The sequence below is a fragment of the Podarcis bocagei genome (assembly GCF_964188305.1).
Source record: "Podarcis bocagei genome assembly, chromosome: 1".
Lineage (NCBI taxonomy): Eukaryota > Metazoa > Chordata > Lepidosauria > Squamata > Lacertidae > Podarcis > Podarcis bocagei.
The window spans coordinates 62,647,757-62,668,473 of record NC_138125.1 but is presented as its reverse complement, the minus strand read 5'-3'; the positions used below and the strand labels follow the sequence as shown (position 1 = coordinate 62,668,473).

Below are 20,717 nucleotides of genomic sequence, written 5' to 3'. Positions count from 1 at the left end.
TTCCAGAAAGTAGTTATGTAGGCTGAGCACCGTGGGAGTTGTCCTGTTGTGCTCAGAAGGGTTTCATCTTGTTCACTAAAGCAGCGGGTGGCAGTGGCAGTCTAAATTACCAATATCTGAAAAGGGTTGTGATTTTTTGCTGGGTGGGTGGAGGGAAATAGTTTATTGTTATGAAAAAGTGACCCTCCAAAATTATTCCAAAATTGGAAATGAGTCACTAGGTGCAGACCAGTACTCTAGCAGTTTTTACTTCTGGGTATAGATAGTCCTATAGTCCTTTAAATATCTCCACAATACTTCTCTGATGATGATGGAATCACAGATCATGATCTTTTGGTAATACAGTATACAAATACAGTAATCAAAATTTATTTGCTTAACCCATCAATCACCTAAATGGCACCCCCTGACCTTAGTACGCCACTGAGTATGGCACACTCCTGATTTGTCTTTGGGAAGGGGCAAAAGTGTGCGTCACCACCCCTTCCTGCAGGTTTATTGTTCAACAACTCAACAACTTGGGGGGGGGGGGGAGGGTGCCAGGCAGAACTTTGTACCATGGCGCTGCATATGCTAAGGATGGCTCTGTCATCAATTATCTACAGCCCATCCTTGACAATTATATTTACCTGTCATAGCCTCAAGTTGTAGGCCTGTCTCTGCTTATAGACAGCACACTAATCTCAAACAGCTGCTTATCAGCAATGATGAGCCAGATAACAAAGATACATAGAGACCATACCCTGCAACAAACTCAGATGCCAACTCTGACAACATTATTAAAGGTAAAGGGACCCCTGACCATTAGGTCCCGTCACGGACAACTCTGGGGTTGCGGTGCTCATCTCGCTTTATTGGCCGAGGGAGCCGGCATACAGCTTCTGGGTCATGTGGCCAGCATGACTAAGCCGCTTCTGGCAAACCAGAGCAGCACACGGAAATGCTGTTTACCTCCCCCGCCGGTAACCGCGGGTTATCTACTTGCACTTGACGTGCTTTCGAACTGCTAGGTTGGCAGGACCTAATATCAACCACAATAAGAAAATTATTGCTCGTGTTCCAACATCTGCTCATGTTCCAACATCTTCTAGAAATTCTCTTTTGCTTTCCACATGCAACAAACAGTTAAATCGCTATGTGAAAAAATAAATGGGCACAAATCTAACATCAGAAATGGCACCATTCAAAACCCATTTTGGTCTGAAAGACATTTTCAAAAAGAGCTGGATCTGGCTTGATAGTTTTATACTGTACTTTTTCTTTTACCATTTATTGATAGCCACATACAATACAATGTGAGCAGTTATATTTCTTCAGAAGAAAGAGAAATTTGTATAAATGCCAAATAAAAAATGGTGACAGAAAAGCCATTAAGTTCAATTATCTCTATGCACTATAAATAATAACAGCAATAACATGCATGCTGTCCAAAAATAACATTTGAATTGAAGAAGCTGTTTCTTAAATAAAACATTCCAATGATAAATCTATACTTCTCCAGAATGAAATGGACTAGCCTAAATGGTACATCATGAAAATAATCTACTATACCCTATCTACAAATTTTCTTTTTGCTTCCAATATGTATTTCACATATTGAGACTGTAAACCTTGAGGAAATAATAAGTAACACAAACAAAACAAGCCAAAATTAAGATAGACAGGTTGTTTGGAATGATTCACATATTTCCCTCTAGCAATTCAGTCACACAATTCCCAACTGTGAGGCATGGCCCTGTATTGCAGTGCCTCTGATATGAACATAGGGAATCAGAAATGTACATAGAGTTGCATGCACATAGGACCTTATCTGTTCTCTTTTTTATGAGTACAGGAATGCTAATAAGATCCCTGAGCATATCTGTGGAACTTTTTCTCAAAGGAAAGAACAAAAATAATATGTGTGCACAGAATCTGGAATGTGTTCATGTTACACACAAATACTTTAGACTTTAAGGGGTAATGTATTCCCGCCCCCCAACACAGTAGCTTTAGGTGTCATATAGTGATTCTTTAAGTAAATAAATAAAAACTGCACTAAAACTAGGAGCCACAAATGCTGACACAAAACTACTAAATGTCTTGCTACCAATCCATTAGGCTGGATTCTTGTGAGAATTGTAAGCAGCAAAAGAAAATGCATTAGTACTGTTAGGTTACCTTTTGCATTACAGCTGGTGGAAGACTTACTAGAGTGCTGTGTCACGATGTATCAGGTGTGCATAACAATACAAAAACCAGTGCCATATACACTCTATTGGATATTTTTTTTTAAAGGTCATGAGAATGAGTTTGCGGACTCTTGCACAAGAATTTAAGAAAAGAGAGGAATTTTTATTGGATTTGCAATTGCATTTCACACTCAGTGCTCTTCCCCTAAAATAGTAACAGCTGTTTCTGTGAAAGAGAGTAACAACTTTGGATACAGCTAATGAGTTTCTGAAAATTTCATTCTTGTTGCATTATTGCAGCCTACTACTATGCCTACGTAAAGAACGGAATAGCAGAATAAAACCACCACATGCAAGACATTTAATACTTTAATAAAAGTACTTACCTAGAAGAGTTTATTTGCTTTTTTCTGCTGTACGATGAGAACACCTTTGGGTCTGTAATTATGCACATACCTAGTTCCAGTGTTGAGGAAGTCAGGCTTTAGACTACTTTTAAAAAATGTTTTAGGATGCCTTATACATTTTTCCACTTAAATGCTTATTGAGCTCTTCTTTTAAAAAGCAAACAATTCACTGCTCTGAGTAGGGAGACGGGAAGTGGCTTTGGGGTTCTCAAAAGGACCGACAGTCAGGACCCTGTACAGTCCGCTGGGGAGAGGAAAGGGATAAATGAGGGCTGCTAAATAAGGTGTCTCAAAGATATTTTTGTTAAAATTATATAATTTAGTTTTGCTTGGTAAGTAAAATGTGTGTAAAATCGCACAGACGTCATTAAAAATGAATGCCAAATACTTGCAGTTACATTATATATTAATATTATTTTTATTCATTATTATTATCATTATCATTATCAGAAAGTAAAATTAAAATTCTTTGGTTTTCCAAAAGCAGTTTATCTGCTTCTTCAACAAACGTAGATTACCAAGCTAAATGTTGTCCAGTAATAGATTTGAATTCCTTACATGCAAAAACATACTTTTAAGGTCCTTCATCAAATTAATTTAGTTTCAGCCCCTAAAATGGTCTATGATCTACCTGTTTTCAGCAGAAGCAATCTGTGCAGACTATTTTTGGAATTTGAAAGTTGAAAAATTCAGTGTGCCCTAAACAGGAAGGTTGTATGCAACCTGAAGGCTGAATAGAGTCAGATGCACATGCTGAGTTGAACTAAGGCCACTTTATTTAAGTTTAAACTAATGAAAACACCTGCAGAGGGAAACAACTATCAGTTGGGAGCAAACTCTAATTTAAGGTAAAACTGCAGCCATTAAGCAACCAAACCCCTGTGTAGCATTCACGTGAGCTATCCGCGCCCCCCCCCCAACCAGTCATCCAAGCTTTGGCAAGACCTGGCAGGGAGAGGGGTAGGCAGGCAAAGGGGTTGCAAAACATGAGCCAAACACTAGTAAGCTGCCACCACCTCCTTTTCCGGGAACAGTCCCCAGAAGGGATCCAAGGAGGAGGATCACCTTTCCTTATTTACTGGACTGCCCCACTCTATGTCACTTTACCGTGACACAGACAGAAAGCCAACAGGTAAACTGGTAGGTTATTACGGGGTCAGGCACTGGTTCAGCTTCCCAGCAAAAGGCACAAAATACAAGAAAGGCAAAAGTCCTTTTCCAAATTTATTGAAAAAAGGTCATTCAGAAAGTAAAAGCTTGCACTACACCCTGTCTGAAGGAAATGAAGGTAAGGCTGTACCAGCTAACACTTTCCGTGGGCTATGCTGTGAAGGTGTGTAGGTAGGTCTTGCTGTATCACACAGACACACAACTGCCCAAGGCTCCATAGTCCCCGGTGGATGGCCTACCCCAGCCCAGGACTCCACCACACAGATTGCAAGCCTCAGGGCCAGCCCATCACCCTGAAAGATGCCTAAACAGGTCACCTGGCTGAAACTCAATTGTTCCCTCTTTCTGCACCAAACCACCACAAAGGGGATACATCTCTACTTAGTAACGCTTTCCCCCAACTGAGAACAGTGGATAAATACATACCCACAATGAATTTCTTAAATTAGACTGCAGTCTTAGGTGAATTATAATCAATTGCATTCTGACAAAACACAAAGGACTCAATTAGAAAATTTCGGTCTTTTCCAAATTAGAGAAAATGTACATACTTGAAACGAAGAAAAGCCTTTATTGTGTGATCAGGTTGAGACAAACTGAGAACTTATCAGTTTGAATAAATAGCCCTTTCCCACTATACAAAGACAGTTCACAAAAGCATGAAAGGGTTTTAATACCCACTATTGGATCTGTACTGAAAATGCAATTATATAAAGCTTTCAGATGTCTTTGTAGCTCCAGGGAGACCTTTGGCAAATCACTGTTTATTTTTTCACAGACCATTTGTTAAAATTGTGCCAGGTCAGTCTACACTTGCTCTGCTCTCCATATGAAACTCATTCTTTTATAGATATGAGAATCTAGAGATTTCTTTATTGCCTACCAAAGACAATCTAGCGAATTCATATAACAGATGCAACAGGGAAATGAAGGTTAGAAGCAATTCACTGTAGCACAAAAGCACACCAAAATACACTTGAATGATGAGCTATAAAATTAATCTCTAAAGACAGATGTAGTTCTTCAAAAATGAAAAGTCAGTAGTAAAAAAATATTTAGGAATAAAAATAGACTGCATGTACATGAAAGTTCTGATACAACAGAAACACACACACACACGTGTATATATTTATATATAATACTTTAAGGATGCCCCTTGTGAAAAGTTCTGAAGAAAGCTTAGTTACCAAGGGTCAAGGAGTAAAAGTCATAATATAAATTGGTAACTGTTAGAAAGCAGTAGGCAGGAATAAAGAAGCAAGCTTTTGCAGTGGATGGAAGCCATTATGTCTCTCAAATTTATTCTCATAAATCCTGAATACACATTGCAGAGAGGTTGGTCAGATCAGGAAGGGGCTGGGAGGGAATTCAGAGGAGCTGCTTGTTGATGACCCTGGAGAGGCCAAGTGGGTTGGGATGGACTGTGTTTGGACCTCGGGGCAGGGGGAGCAAAGTTACAGATGAGGAGTTCTATCCCAGAGACGGACTCAGTGCTGTCACCTCCCAGCATTCCTCTTCAACCCCTCCTACATCACCCGGGTACACTGCACCAGCCTCACTGGCTTAAGAAAAGTAGGGAAGGCAATACACAATTTCAGCTTTACAGTAAATGCAATCCCCAGAACATAATCCCTGTGCAAGTCGTGAGTCATCTGTACATATCTGTAATCTTGAATCGATCCAAGGTTGGAATATATCCAATTCTGCTGCGCACCTTAATCCTCATCCCTTGAAGACACAATTTTTTATCTTTATTTTTTTTGTTCCATACCAAGCCCCTATTTATTCTCTAAGACCTTGCCCTATGGATTGTATATATTCACAACATGACAAATTCTGGAATAATCACTCACATATTGTTTTTTGTATTGACCACATTTTCATGTGAAAAGAGAGGCAGCCCTTTAAAATGCTAATTTTATTTCAGAAACAGTGCCTTTCACTGCCCCAAAACAAAAGAAATAAAACTTAAAAGTTCTCCATGCCTTCCTAAGACAACCGTTAGGAGTTATCTTCTCAGGTACTGGCAAGAACAATGTTTTCTCAAATTCTAGGGGAAATACATATTATTTGTCTTCCTAATCTTCCAACAAACCACCTGCAGATATTAGTTTAAAACACTAATGCTCTCCTAAGACTTCTCATTACTGCTTTTTTACTGATAGATTAAAAAATTACTGACTTTTATGTCTAAAGCTATTGTATTTGTTTCCTATTGTTCAATTCTTCTTTAAGAATTAAGCAAATATTAACTCTCAACAATTAACAAGCAAAATTATTCCCTTAATGGCTATTCAAACAAAATCTTAGGTCAGTTTTACAGTACATGCAAATAAATAATCACATGCCGTATACTCCATGTGCCAACCACCTCCATCACAAATGCAAAAAGGCTTCTGTACCCCACACCAGGACCTGGTACCCCATAACAAATTCCTCTGCTCCTGTTCTCTACTGGAGGGTGGGATGAGAAGCAGCAGCAGAAACTGACTCAGTCCAAGCACTCTCTTCTCCATCTTCCCTGACAGTAAATTTAGCATTTACAAAGAAGAGAAATAACCTGTGTATATACTGCAGAACCATGTAATGAGGTGTCACCACTATAGAAAAGTCTAAACAATTGGATTTTAAATTCTTACCTTTTTCTATAAACATAGGAAAACTTTCCCCCCACTCTCAGAAAACATTTCTTCAACTTTCAAGGATGTATTGTCCCTCAAGGAATAAATCTATTGCCTTCATACAACATGAAGAATATTTCATTGCTTCCAAATGAACACCATTAGATATTAATAAAGTCTCATGGTGTTACTGCGATCATATTAAGAGCTTACCTGTACATGAGAAATCATCAACGCGGATATATCCTGGGACACAATCACAGCGATATGATCCAGGCAGGTTAACACACACTGTGTTGGCATGACAATAATGCATCTTAGCAGCACACTCATCAATATCTGAGGGGGGAAAAACACCCCATGAGATTGCATTCAGCTGCACAGTTGCACATCTTCAGCAATACAACACTGTAATATGACAGAACTATATAAAAATATCCAACATATATCCACAAAAAGCAGAACATTTACAATTCTGCCATTAACTTTGTGGGCATTCCTCCTGACCACCACTCCTAAAAGTAATTACTCATCAATTGGAGTATTCCAAAATTGTGAAGAGTTAAAGAGAAAGGTTAAATTAGTCAATTACAAATTAGACATGTATTCTTTCAGCACACTGATTTCAATAAAAGGCCTGTGAACTTATTTCCTCAAGAAGTTGATATTTAACATCACCTTTTATAAGGTTGGCCTACTTTGGAGGACAGCCTTGGGGACAAGTATCCTGAGTAATAACCTGAGTTAGTACAATTAGTACTTTTTATGTTTCTGCAAACTACTTCTCCATTTTTAATGAATAATCCCTTTCAGAACATGATTGGAGGAAATGTAGCTCAAGTGTGCTGGGGAAACCCTTTCTCACTATGGCCCTAGCTCTATTCTGTCAGAGGAGAGATTACTTTCTGTATCATAGAGGTGGCCTCTTGCTAGATCCATCCAGTCAAGCTGTGAAAGCATTGTGACCCAAGACACTTATGAAGGCAGATGGCGCTTTCTTGATACACCTGGTTATATGCGTAGGTAGAATAGAGACACCAAAACAATGCAGCTAGAACCCAAGCCAGCTCTCTAATCAAGCTTCAAAACTTGCAAACTGCTTCCTCCTTCAGTTCCTTTTGACACACAGTAGATTCAGACAAAACTATCAAAGAGCTTCTGTCCCAGTTCCAATCTGGGTGGATGCACATGATTCACATGCTAGATACTCATCACTCCCCATTAAGCACTTACGTATTCACCATTATTTATCAGACAATACAAAATCCCAGAAAGTTTTATGGTACACAATAAAACAGCCTGCCTGTAACAGTACAGTTACATCAAAATATGAGACAACCATTAAGAATCCTCATCAGACAAAATGTTGTCTGGATTGATTCTTATATCAGCGGAAGGACTCTAGAAAAAAATCCAAGGGGAGTTTTACTTATCCCTCTTATCAGTCATAAGCCCTACGTCTCATTCCAAATATAATAGGTTTTGCAGCAAACAGAATACAAAGTCTCCCTTTTCTTAATAATATGCACACGTGACCTCATTCAAATTACTGAAGAAGATAAAGTTGCCAAAGTTGGGAGTACGTATGATATAGTCTAAAAATGCAGAGCATTGTTACAATTATGGGAAAAATTCTATTATTCACAGGTGTTTTTCTTCTTCTCTTGGATCCCTTTCCCATAGGTGCCTTAAAGCATATTGTGGGTAGACCAGCTCCTACTATTCTCCTTTGATCTGCTCACCCCATCAGGGACAAAACTGTTATGTGCAAGGTGCACCATCTGCCTCCGTTTTATTTCAGTTACACTTGGGGCAGGTTTGGACAGGTGGCGTTGAAGCTTAGGAACCCCTGCATTAAGATTTACCTAAAGGCAATATTTGGGATGCAGATGGCTTTTGCTTTAAAAATGAGTTTATTGTCCAGCTGTGCTTGATCTTCCTGGTACATAAACTGCATTTGCATGAGTCATTTCGGTTTTACATTTCTTATTATTCCAGTATCGGTGTTAAGGAAATACTGTTCTGTTACATACCTTTTTCTAGTTGGTTAGAGTGAATACAGATATCCCTGAAAGTCTGACAGAGTCCATGTGAATCTGAATAGGTAAAACAAGGACAACAAACTAGCTTCATTGTTCTTTGTTCTACTACATGTCAGTAGAAATGATGAAAGGGGCTTTGCCTCCATGCTGATGCAATCCTGTATTTGTGTGCTGAGTGCCAAGTAGACCAGCTGTCATGAGCACTACTATCCTAGAGACATCAATACAGTAAGTAGGAAGCTTGAGCAACTAACGAAATCACTTTGCACTGGTCACCAAGCAGCTGTCAACTGACAGGGACTTTTGATCAGTGAGTGGTCTGGACTGAATCTGAAATGATGGCTTGAAGGCAAAAGATGGGATACAAATACCTTGAGCGATCAAGTCCCCTTGCTTTTGCTATTTCTGAATGATAATCCCCTTGAAAAATGGGGGGACTGTCAAAGCCTGAAAGACAAATGGCAAGGAAAAAGAGTCACTCTCTTTATCAAACCATAGTGCTCTGCAGCCATACGAGGCCCACTTGCCTTTAAGTACAGGCTTACACTCCTCTGCTTGCTATCTTTTAAAAAACAATGCAGGCTTTTATTTCATTCCTTTGAAAAGGTTTGTTTAATCATGTATAATACTGAATTATAAATGTAAAGGAAGAGAGATAGGAAGTATGTCAGAACTAGTAAGATATCCATCTAAAAATTAACCTGACAAGGTTCCATGTTTGTCTGAAGCTTCAACAATGAATTTGAAAGACATGAGTCATGTCAGTAAAAAGGGGGGGGGGTGCTGAAAAAACATTGAATGTTACAGATTTAACTAGCATTTTCTTTTAGTAAAAAAGGGAAAGTTTCTAAGTTTATTTTTATTCATAAAATATTCACATACCATTACTCATTAAAAATATCAGTGAAATTTACATTAAACTTTTGATAGCAATAAGGGTAAAAATCTACAGCTTTGAATAGTTTCTGTGTGGCATTGTTTTCCTTTAATTATGTACACCTCTGATTTCAAACGAGGTCCACTGCCATGGGAGCATGTATGACACTGTCTTCTAGCTCCTTGCAGTTGCTAACTCCCATCTCAGGTTCCTTGCTTTCCTCCCTACAGGAATGGGACAGGAAGAGCTACAGGCAAATTTACAGGCTGCTTAAAGGTAAAAAATGGTGGTCCATAAAAGTAGCCTTTTGTCAATATATAGGCTTTTTTGCCCGCTGGATTTTGGTGACATAGTCCAGGCTAGCATCAGACAGCACCATTCTATCCAAGCCACTGCAGCATCCTGGGATGGGGAAGAGCAAGGCAGGTATATCAGTGAAGTGCACACAAACAAGCAGAAGCCCCGGATTGGCTCTGCTGGTGCCACTGCACCAACCTCCCACTTTCCATTCTGGTATGCAGCAATGACTCAGCCGGAAGGAGGTCACGTGAGTAGCACAACCCCACCATACTGTGGGGCAGAATGAGATGCAGACAAATACAGTGAATGGCTAGTACTAACGGTGACAACCTGCTGAAGCAATTCTTCCACTGAGCTGCAGATGCCCATTCTTTAAAAAAAATTGTGCAGAATCTGAAGCATGGTTACTATAATGCAAGTTCCATTGACCATGGCAAGGAAGTATTGGGCTAAATGGAATACAAAGGTATAAATCAATGTTTCCCAAACATGGGTCTCCAGCTGTTTTTGGACTACAACTCCCATCATCCCTAGCCAGCAGGACCAGTGGTCAGGGGTTATGGGAACAGTTGTGCAAAAACAGTGGTCTAATTCCATTTGCTGCTTGGATCTAAAATTTTCAGCTTCAATTCTTCACACATTCTTCTCCATCATCATCATGCCCTTTCAATGGTATTTTACCACTGGCTCTTTGGGTGAACCATTTCCAGGTCAGAGAAACAGGTCAGTTATCGGTGTTGGATGGGGTTGCTAGTATGGGTTGAATGTGCTCAAGAATCCCTATCTGTCACTGAATGCCCCACTGGCTTCAGTGGCTAGGAATGCCTGCTTCAACAGAGGTGACAACTAACATATAAGGTTCCTGGTTTGGGATAGTTTAGTTACGACAGTCCGAGCACTGGTAATCTCTACAATGGATTACTGCAGTGCACTTTATATAGAGATTGGCTGGTTTGGAATGGGGTTCACCAACCAGGTATCTGGGTGCCATGATGCCTGCAAAGTCCCTCATCATATAACCCACTTTAAAACAGCTGCATTAGTTGCCAGTTCTTTTCCAAGTCCAGTCCAATGAACTCACATTAGTGTTTAAAGCCCTATACAACATAGGGCCCAAATATTGAAAGACCATCTTCTTCCAACTCAGGTGTTAATATCAGCTCTCGACGTTCATCTTCTGTGTATCAAGATCAGGGCTTCAAGTGTGGTGGCACCAGCCCTCTGGAACGCACTTCCCATGAACATGAGGCAGGCATCTATTTGGGTGCTTGCTTGAAACTGAGCTCTTTAAACAGGCTCTCCAAGAGGGGTGATCCAGCTATGTTGATATATTAATCTGACTCGCTGTTTTTTGGTGTGTGTTTTTAATAAATGTTGTGAATGTAATTTAATTGTTGATTTTAGGTTGTATAGAATTGGTTTCCAAATAAATAAATAAAAGTATAACTTTTAAAACAAACATCATTTCCTTTCCCCTAATACTTTCTGCTAGTAAAATAATTTTGCTAAGATATGTTCAGATCAAAGAATGTAAAGTAATGGTTGCTATTTCATTTATCTGTAAAAATATACAAGTTTAAATGCCCAGGATTTTTTTTTAAAAAAACTGCAACATTGTAACAGCACTATCCATAAACCACAATGTGGTACACATCACTTTGGCTATAATGGAACTCAAATTGTGATTCATGTGAGTAGATTGCTTGTCGCATTTGAAATATTAGAGCTTGTCTTCTGGTGGTCTTTTGAGGTGATAAAAATACATGATTTATGTCTTTCCCTGCAATGGTGATGTAGTTTGCTTTTCTTATAAAAAATGTTCTACTTATGGTCTTTAAAATGAAACTTGACACAGCATAATGATGCTTCACATATCACTAACTTCCATCTGCATAAGCTAGTTTGCTGTAATGACAAGGAGTCACTGGGGCTAAAGCTTTTCAGTGAGAATCACTGCATCATAGTACATAGCTTAGTATGGCATAGTAGATGACGGCATTCATCTGATGTGGAGGTACTTCATTAATATTTGCATTCTGGCAGCTTTCATTCTCTTGACATTTTGTTCTTTACTGCAACAATAACTGGAAACCAGCCATCCAAAGAGAGCTATATTCCCCATGCATCTGAAATACTACAAGGCCAATTCAAACAACCATGTTTATCGCAGGATAACTGAATGAAATGGCTATCATGTCTCTGCTGTCCCAGACAGCCTCATCAGCACATCAATGAAAGTATGCTTATCAAGTGTTCAGCTTATCATTTGATAGCTATCACTCACACAAACCTGACCTTCCCATAAAAAAGGAAGCAGATGTTAACAGAAATAGAAAGACAATACTGGAGCATCAGTATTCAGTGTTGCATGCTGGCATAGCTCCACTGATCTATTGGGAAGCTCATACTGTCTGTTAATTTCTTTCATCTTGTCAGATATCAATAAAAAGGGCCATTACAGAAGGCAATGAGTGTTGAACACTGCAGGTACCCAAAACAACACCTTTCAGTTCCAGCAGCAGCTAAGTCACTTGAAGTACAGTGGTGCCTCGCAAGACGAAATTAATCCGTTCCGCGAGTCTCTTCGTCTTGTGGTTTTTTCGTCTTGCGAAGCACGGCTATTAGCGGCTTAGCGGCTATTAGCGGCTTAGCTGCTATTAACGGCTTAGCGGCTATTAACGGCTTAGCGGCTTTAAGAAAAAGGAAACAAACTCACAAGAACTCGCAAGATGTTTCGTCTTGCGAAGCAAGCCCATAGAGAAATTTGTCTTGCGGAACGACTCAAAAAACGGAAAACTCTTTCGTCTTGCGCGTTTTTCGTCTTGCGAGGCATTCGTCTTGCGAGGTACCACTGTACTAGGTGCTTCAGCCGAAGGCTTCTTCCTTCTTGCCAGTTATCACCTAATGCCCTTCTAAGAATCTGAAATTCTCGGTTGCCCAGGCAGCACTTCAATAAGCACAGCACTGTACTTTCACAGCCAAACCATGGTCTCTACTTCCCAATCACGGATGCTTCCCATTTCCCTTTCAGACTCCTTGACTGTGACATCAGCTCAGTATCAGTTGCTGTATCTGGGATGGCCTTCCTGATTACTGACTGTGGCCATCATCTTCACAATTCTCTACCTTATTGGCTGCCATTGGGCTTGCACGGGGCTTTAAATCACCTGAGGCTTCAGGTCTACCACTCATCACCTGATAGTAGAGCCAAAGCCTGATTTTCCCTTGCCAGTGAACAATTGGGAGCACAGTTTAAGGTTCCTGATTGCGCATTGACAGCTTTGTCTTTACCTGCCCCACACCAGATGTCACAGGTGTTGGGAAGGTGAGCATGCTTTGAGGAAAATCTGAATCACTGATGGGCGAAGGATGGCCTGCAGGTTAGTGGTTTCCCACCCCACCCCTGCCCTGGTCCCTTTGTCTCCTAAGACCCACCCAAGTCAGGTAACCAAAGATACCTCTTTTCTGAAAGGAACTGTACACATACTCTGAAATCCAAGACTCTGCTCAAAGAGGTTAAAGGTAAATAGTTAAGTAAGATTATCTCTCTTTTATTATATTGAAGTCCATGTGCATGATTCTTTCTTTTCCTAAAGAAACTTTGGATATACTTTGACATTTGAGTTCTTTGGTCAGAAAGGACATTTCTCCAGAATTTGTCATTAAAATATTCCCCATGCACTAAGACCATATAGTCATTAAGCTATTGACCATGTTCTAAAGATCCTTCCCAAGCTTCTTTAGGTTTTGTAACTTTGGGAAAGTAAATCTAAATTTCATTCTTCCCCCCGCCCCCCAGGGCTAGGCTTGAGGGAAGATCTATGTCAGTAAGGCTTAGAACATCTTCACCCAACTTGCTGAACAGTTTAGGGGTTTTCAGTCATTTCAACCAAACCAGTATAGTACTTTTCAGGGGAACCCTTACAAAATGGGGGTACACCAATAAGGAAAGACTTCCCATAATGATCTGTCACAATGACAAATTGCACAGGAAAGAAAACTGGCTGCTCTGACAGTTAGAGGACCTCTTCTTACAACGGACAGGTGGAAGTTCTGCTCTAGCTATAAGGCTGCATAGGAGCTTTATTTCAGGCACTGGGAAACTTCTGTGCGGCTAGTACCTCAGTACTGCCTCAAAATGCAATTTCCGTGAGAAAATTAAAATATCCACTTGACTGAGAGAGAGAAATCTTACAAAAAGCCCAGAAATGACATATTATTGGCAGGATGTAAGACAGAGTCCCAGGGTCTGGGAAAATAGCATGCTTAGAAATTGAGCTAAAACAACCACCAAGAATTACAGAAGCAAAGGGGCAGGGCTTTTAAAGGAAGGAAGACAGAGCAGGCATAAGGGAAGAAGTGGTGCGGCAAAGATTAAGAGAGACTGGAGGTGGGGGGAAATCTCACATTAGTCTTATGGATAAGAAATATTTTTGTTATCAGAAAAATTAAAAAGAATAAACTGTGGAGGTGAAGCAAGTGTAGTCCAGTTCAGCAGAACAAGGAAGCAGGAGGCTGAATTTCATATGTGCGGCACGTTAAGTCAAATCTGAAGTTGAAGCTCTTTGCTTATTCAATATTTATGTATGAACACCTCTTTCTTTAAAAGGCTCTTAGCAATAGACAGAGATATACAAAATCAAGTAATTAACATTTGTTGGAATTTAGCTATTTAAAAAATATCAAGAAATAAATATACACTTCACATTCTCAACAGAAAGGAGATTTTCTTAACCCAGAGTGAATAGCTGCAGAATTTTGATAAATGCATTAATGGAAAACATGCCACTTTTACTTAAACTAGGATACTTGATAATATATTCATAAGACATCTGACAGTCTGAAACAAATTATTTTTCAAACATATTTAGAATTTGCATATATGATAATGCTGTTTAGTAAACAGAGTGTGTAAACAATATGAAAACCTTAGAACAGGGTATTTAAGAAGAGCAGTTTTTGCCTTATGGCAGAATCTCACTCTGACTCATACATTCTACATCAACAAGGGATGTGGTTGCTTCTCTCTTTGGCTGCCCTTCCTGCTTTCCCAAATCCTTTGCCACAAACATCACCCACTTGCCCTTTCCTGCCCCCACTGCTGCTGGTCCCTCCTACAAACATGGCAAGCCTCGGATCATTGAAGCAGACAGTGGGGGAGAAGAAGGAGGAGCAGAACTTAAGCCAAAGTGACACCGTCTGCCCTGCAGCTGCAACGGCACCCAAAGCCCAGAATAAGAGCTTCAGAAGCAATCTTAGTGAACTGGTAACATACCTGAATAAGAGTCTGGTTTTAGTAACAGACCATTGGATGAGGAAATGCCCTGAGGCTGCTCTCAACAACAGTCTCCTTACAGAGAAGTTAGCTTTGTCAAACCCAATGGAGACTCAGGTCATCAAGCCTGAGCTTCCATAGCCGCTGCCCACCATTAACCACCGTTGGCAGAACTGGGAGCAACACCAGCAGCTATGTTCTATGCTTACAATAATACTTTATTCTCTTGCTAATTACAATGTTTTAAATGTGCATTTTATATTTTACTTCCCTTTTTTAGTCAACTTTGCTGCATTAAATGTAGATTCTGTAGTTGACCTCCTTTGTAATGCCTTATTTTGAAATCTTGAAGGTAATATTTTAGTTTCCTGTTAATTATGTTATTTTTAATATATACTTTTACTGTCTTCAGTAATGTTTTATTCTGGGTTGTTTTATTTGATGTTTTAATGTGGGTTGAGATTTGAGATTTTTTCCCTAAAAAATATAAATCAGTATAGAAATGAAAGTAATGATGATGATAATAATAACTAGGTCCAATGACTAACACCTGGCATGTTCATTATATGGCTTTTGGCAAAATGTTGAAGACATACCACTTTACTTTGGCTTCTGACATTTGAGATGTATATTCTTAAGACCCACCTTATTGTATGACTATAAACTGTTTTGAACTGTTTGTAATATTGTGTTTTAATTGATATAACCAACCCTGGGGCCTTAGGGTGAAGGGCAGAGAATTAACAATCACAACAAGTGGTTTTCCATTGATACAGGCAACTATCCTCAAACTTTCCTTTTTATCCAATTTCATCTGGTTTATTTTCTTCTGGTGAAAATATTGGCAGCTGGATGTACAAACTTTTGCAGCTTAGGAGAGTTGAAGAAAAGTAGCAGAGTGCACATTGTAAGATGTATCAAAGCATGGTTTTCTGTCACCACTGCAGTACTCACAATGGGATATGCATTCTGATACACAATCTTATCCACAAGTAGTGAACATGAGAAGTACCCTGCTGGAACAAGCCGAAGGACCATCTATTCCAGCACTCTGTTCTCACAGTGGCCACCAGATGTCCACAGGAAGTCTGCAAGCCAGACCCAAGTACAACTACTCAACCATAACTACATATAACTAAGTTTGTTATTGGTATGAGCTTTCGTCTGCATGTACACTTCTTCAGATACACTGAAACAGAAGTCGCCAGACCCATATATGTAGTGAGAGGGTGTGGAGGGGTATTACTCAGAAGGGTGGTGGGAATGGGTGGTTGGCTGATAGCTGTGGTAAACCTGTTGACGACTGTTCACAACTGCAATTGGTCTTACAGGAAAAAGCAAGGAGTGAGATGGCTAAAAATAGCTTTATCATGTATAATGAGATAAGAATCCAATAGTTTCTCTGTCAGTTGGAGAACACTTCAATCTCCCAGGACATTCTATACAAGATCTCAAAGTAGCTGTCTTATTACAAAAAAAAATTTAAGAAATAGACAGAAAAGAGAAGTTGCTGAATTGCAACTTATTACCAAACTTAAAACCATGGAGAGACCTTGTCTGAATAGAGACATTGGATTCTTATCTCATTACAGGTAGCCGTGTTGGTCTGCCATAGTTGAAACAAAATTTAAAAATTCCTTCCAGTAGCACCTTAGAGACCAACTAAGTTTGTTATTGGTATGAGCTTTAGTGTGCACTTCGTGAAGAAGTGTGCATGGACACGAAAGCTCATACCAATAACAAACTTTGTTGGTCTCTCAGGTGCTACTGGAAGGAATTATCTTATCAGAGTATGAGGAAGCAACACTGAAAAATCTATGGAAATAAAGTGGCTGTATTAGGTTTCATATATTTCTAACATACTCTTTGAACATCTAGTATGCTTGATGCTTGTAACCATACTGAAACACCAGTTGTTGGTTTTCCCTGTTCTTATTGAATTATTTATTTTGCTTCTATATGTCAGGAACTCTAAGGTATTGCTATGCAATAGTCTGGGGAACCCAAGAGGAGCCACTGATAGAAATTTGGACCACAGGCACCTAGGCTGAAATTCCTGCTGAGCCTGAGTTACCATCCCTTAGCCAAATTTACCTTGCATGATTGTTGTGAGGATATAATGGCAAAAGCTCACATTAGTTGCCTTAAGCTCCTTAGAGGAAGGTTAGCATGCAGGTGTCATAAGCTCTACTTCTCCAAGGCAACAATTCAATTAAATAATTATAAAACCACAAGTCATATTGATCTCCAGAGCTATGAACCTTATTAGGTTTATATGGAAATGCATTGGCCAATCTAATCTCATTTTCCTAAGGCCTTTCACAGAAAAATGTTTAGCTCCTCTTCTCCAAAACACTTTTACAGTATTCAGAACTGAAGTAGCTTCAGTAGTATCACAGTTACAGATTCTGCAGTGACACAATTAGATGTGTCTGCTGTCCATTATACTCAAAGGCAGAGACCCTTTAATACATTTCTCTATTGCTTCTTCCTTGAAAGCCTTGAATTAGCTACACATTCTCACCTTTATTTTTGATAAGATATAAGAATAAAAAAAGCAAGCAAAACATGCACACTCCAAATACCTATACGCATACTGAACATAAACAGTAAGGACACATTGAAAGATGGTCTTTGTGGAATTCCCTTATAAGTTTATTCAAGTCCAATCTTGTGTAGTTCCATGAAATGTTTTAATACATTTCTGTTTGGGCTGGCTTTTAAGACATGCTAAGTTTATTTTAGCTTTAATTAATTTTTTTTTAAAGATAAGGACCCCTGGACAGTTAAGTCCAGTCAAAGGCAACTATGGGATTGCGGCGCTCATCTTGCTTTCAGGCAGAGGGAGTCGGTGTTTGTCCACAGACAGCTTTCCAGGTCATGTGGGCAGCATGACTAAACTGCTTCTAGCACAATGGAACACTGTGGCTGAAACCAGAGCACATGGAAACACAATTTACCTTCCTGCCGCAGTGGTACCTATTTACTTGCACCGGCATGCTTTCAAACTGCTAGGTTGTCAGGAGCTGAGACACAGCAACAGGAGCTCACCCCATCGTGGGGATTCAAACCGGCAACCTTCTGATCGGCAAGCCCAAGAGGCTCTGTGGTTTAGACCACAGTGCCACCCGTGCCCCTATAGCTTTAATTATATACAGTATAATAGTTGGATATTTTACTTTGTTGGGGAGTTTTTTTATTGTTTTTAAACTACTTGCTCATCCCAAACCCTAGGAATAGCAACAAAAAATAAATTGATAACTCTATAATACCTTTCAGATAGATTTCAAGGGATACCTTATTTTAACTTTTTTTGTTCACCTATCTTCTTAAGATATCCAGTAATACACATTAAAATAATTATAGCAATTTCCATGCTTGCTATGGAAGTTTTTTCTTTACTAATGGATCAGAAGGAACAATGGAGTATTGTATTCAAAATGAATTATTTGTTCCTAACATAGCTATAGTCAAGAGCAATTATGCTAAAGTACTTATTTCTATCAGCATTTATCAAAACAACACTCACTCTACTGCTTTATTTTTATGTCTAATATTTGTACCTTGCCTTTGGCCCCCTTACACCCTCTGTATCGACTAACTTGCTCTTTCAAATCTACACAGACAGAATTTCCAAATGATAAATTTGTTGCTGGATAATTGAGGTTGAATCCCTATGTCCTAAGCAATCTTTTATGATAGCATTCTGAAAGACTTGGCCTCCGAAAAATTAAATGAAGATGAAGCCTGCAGTTTGCTTACCTTTCCAAATAAAAGGGCATCCATTGTCCCCAATCATGGCAATTGCATTCCATGGCTATTTCTAATGCATACATATACATGAAAATGAACAAGTGGTATGGTGCATTAGAACCCATCTTTATTGACAGAGAAACCATTGCATTCTCTGCTCTCTAGTTCCCAGCTGGCTCAGTGCTGGTGAAAGGTAGAATAAGTGTGTGGGCATTCTTTGCCCCCTGTGCCTGTGTTGGGTAGTTGAAGTTCCAATAACCTGGTCATGACAAACACAAATAAATTATCATACTTATGATAACAGTTGTGTGTTAAGGTTCCCAAACCGTCCTTGTAATAATTCACAATAGACACAGAATTATGGTTTAAGGTTTTTGGCATAATGTTGGCCACAACATTATTGATTACTGCATGTGAGTGGTTGCTTAGGCATTGGTTCCCAACTAGCTGCACCTGACCTTGGCAGGGCAGCACTGATGCCTGGACTCCGGCAGACATCAGTAAGGGAAAACAATCTGGGGGAAGGCTGAGCTGGACACCAGTCTCTAACCTCACCCCAAATGCTCCCAGGAGCTCTGGCGTGGCCCTAGCCCCTTGACTGGGGCTCAGACAAAAGCAAAGTGAGCCCCTGGATTCCTTTAACAAAATACCCATGCAGCAGCAACTTGGAGGGGCAGGCACAGCCAACCACATCCCCTCCACCAACCAATTGAACCAATGCCTAGCTGCCAACCTTACAAAGTTGTGACAATTAGCTACGCAGTAGGCAAAACCCAAAAGGCACCAGCCAACCAGCCTATGGCAAATTCCTACCAGGCCCCTGCTCCAAAGCAGACAACCCCATGACAGGCATAGCAAGGTCAATAAGCACCCTAAATATAGGGAGGGCGGGTGATCCTGTGCAAGCAGTGAAAAGAGGAAGCTCAATGACACGTGCAGCCCCTCGGCTGCCAATTACGAGCTCCCTGAGCCAAATTCCTTCCCCAGCAACCGAGGGGTGACCAATCGGGAGTTGAGGCCATCCAATCGTACCCGCCCCAGCAACAGCAGAGCAGTTTGGGTGACCTCACCGCAACACATGCTCTCAGTGATGGAGGACACCATTTACCAGGAGAGCCATTTTGCTTCTCAAAACACAGCGCTGAATTCCTTAGGCATAACTAGAAGTGAGCTAAACTAGAAGAGCTATGCAACTCAAGGAGAATAGCAAACACTTTGCCATCCAACATATGATCATAAAAGCCTCCCTTTCCCCACCCTTATTCATCCTCCAAATTCAGTAAGTGATAATAATTGCTTTGCTTTTGGCTAAGAAATGAACCAGCAATTTCATTCTTTTCTCTTCAATAACATTGTTAGAAATTTGTTCTAGTAAAGCATGATGCTGGGCACCCTCAGCTGTGATGCATTTTCCATTCACTGAAATATAATTTTGTTTCTCTAACTAGCTGGAAGCATAAATCTACCGTATTTTTCGCTCTATAACACGCAGATTTTTGCTCCTAAAAAGGAAGGGGAAATGTCTGTGCGTGTTATGGAGCGAATGTGTGTCCCTGGAGCCGAAAAATGAGGCAAAAATCAAACCGCGCTTCAGGGAGAAGGGAGCTCCGTGAGACAGGAAGCTGCTTTCCTTCATTCTGCCTCAGGGTCTTACTGCCCACCCTGCTCTGTTTCGTTGCTGTGTTTGCTCAAACGGAACAAAGAGCAGGGAAAGCCCCTCCCCTCCAGGCAAGTAGAGAGGAGAGCAGAGCGTCCAAACAAAGAGCAGGGAAAGCCCCTCCCCTCCAGGCAAGTAGAGAGGAGAGCAGAGCGTCGCTCTATCCTCTCCCTGCTCCGGAGGGAACAATGTTTGTGAAGGGAAGAGAGATTACAGGTTCGGCTTAAAATTCTGATTTGACTTCCTGCTTTTTGTTTTTGGAGACACACAGCATTCAAATATGCTTTCTTCCATTTAAAAGGATGAAATCCTTAAACAGTGTTTTGCCTGTAAATTCATGCGATCTGGAAGATTACAGTGTCTGTACCTCTTAAGGGATGGCAAAGCTTAGGTTTCGCTGCTAAATAGTTCTTAATGCAGTTAAAATGCTTTCTTCTGTCATGC

At 40.1% G+C, this 20,717-nt stretch overlaps 1 protein-coding gene across 4 annotated transcripts in view; it reads right to left on the bottom strand.

Moving 5' to 3' along the window:
- The window catches only part of NELL1 (neural EGFL like 1), a 379,279-nt gene that overhangs the window by 155,002 nt on the left and 203,560 nt on the right, over positions 1–20,717 (bottom strand). For 3 of the 4 annotated variants that reach the window (XM_081164499.1, XM_081164502.1, XM_081164501.1), the window contains exon 13: positions 6,583–6,708. The exons of the other annotated variant lie outside the window; for it this stretch is intronic. In XM_081164499.1, the coding sequence (XP_081020625.1) occupies positions 6,583–6,708 (126 nt within the window). The remainder of the gene's footprint in view (positions 1–6,582; positions 6,709–20,717) is intronic. 4 annotated transcript variants of the gene reach the window in all.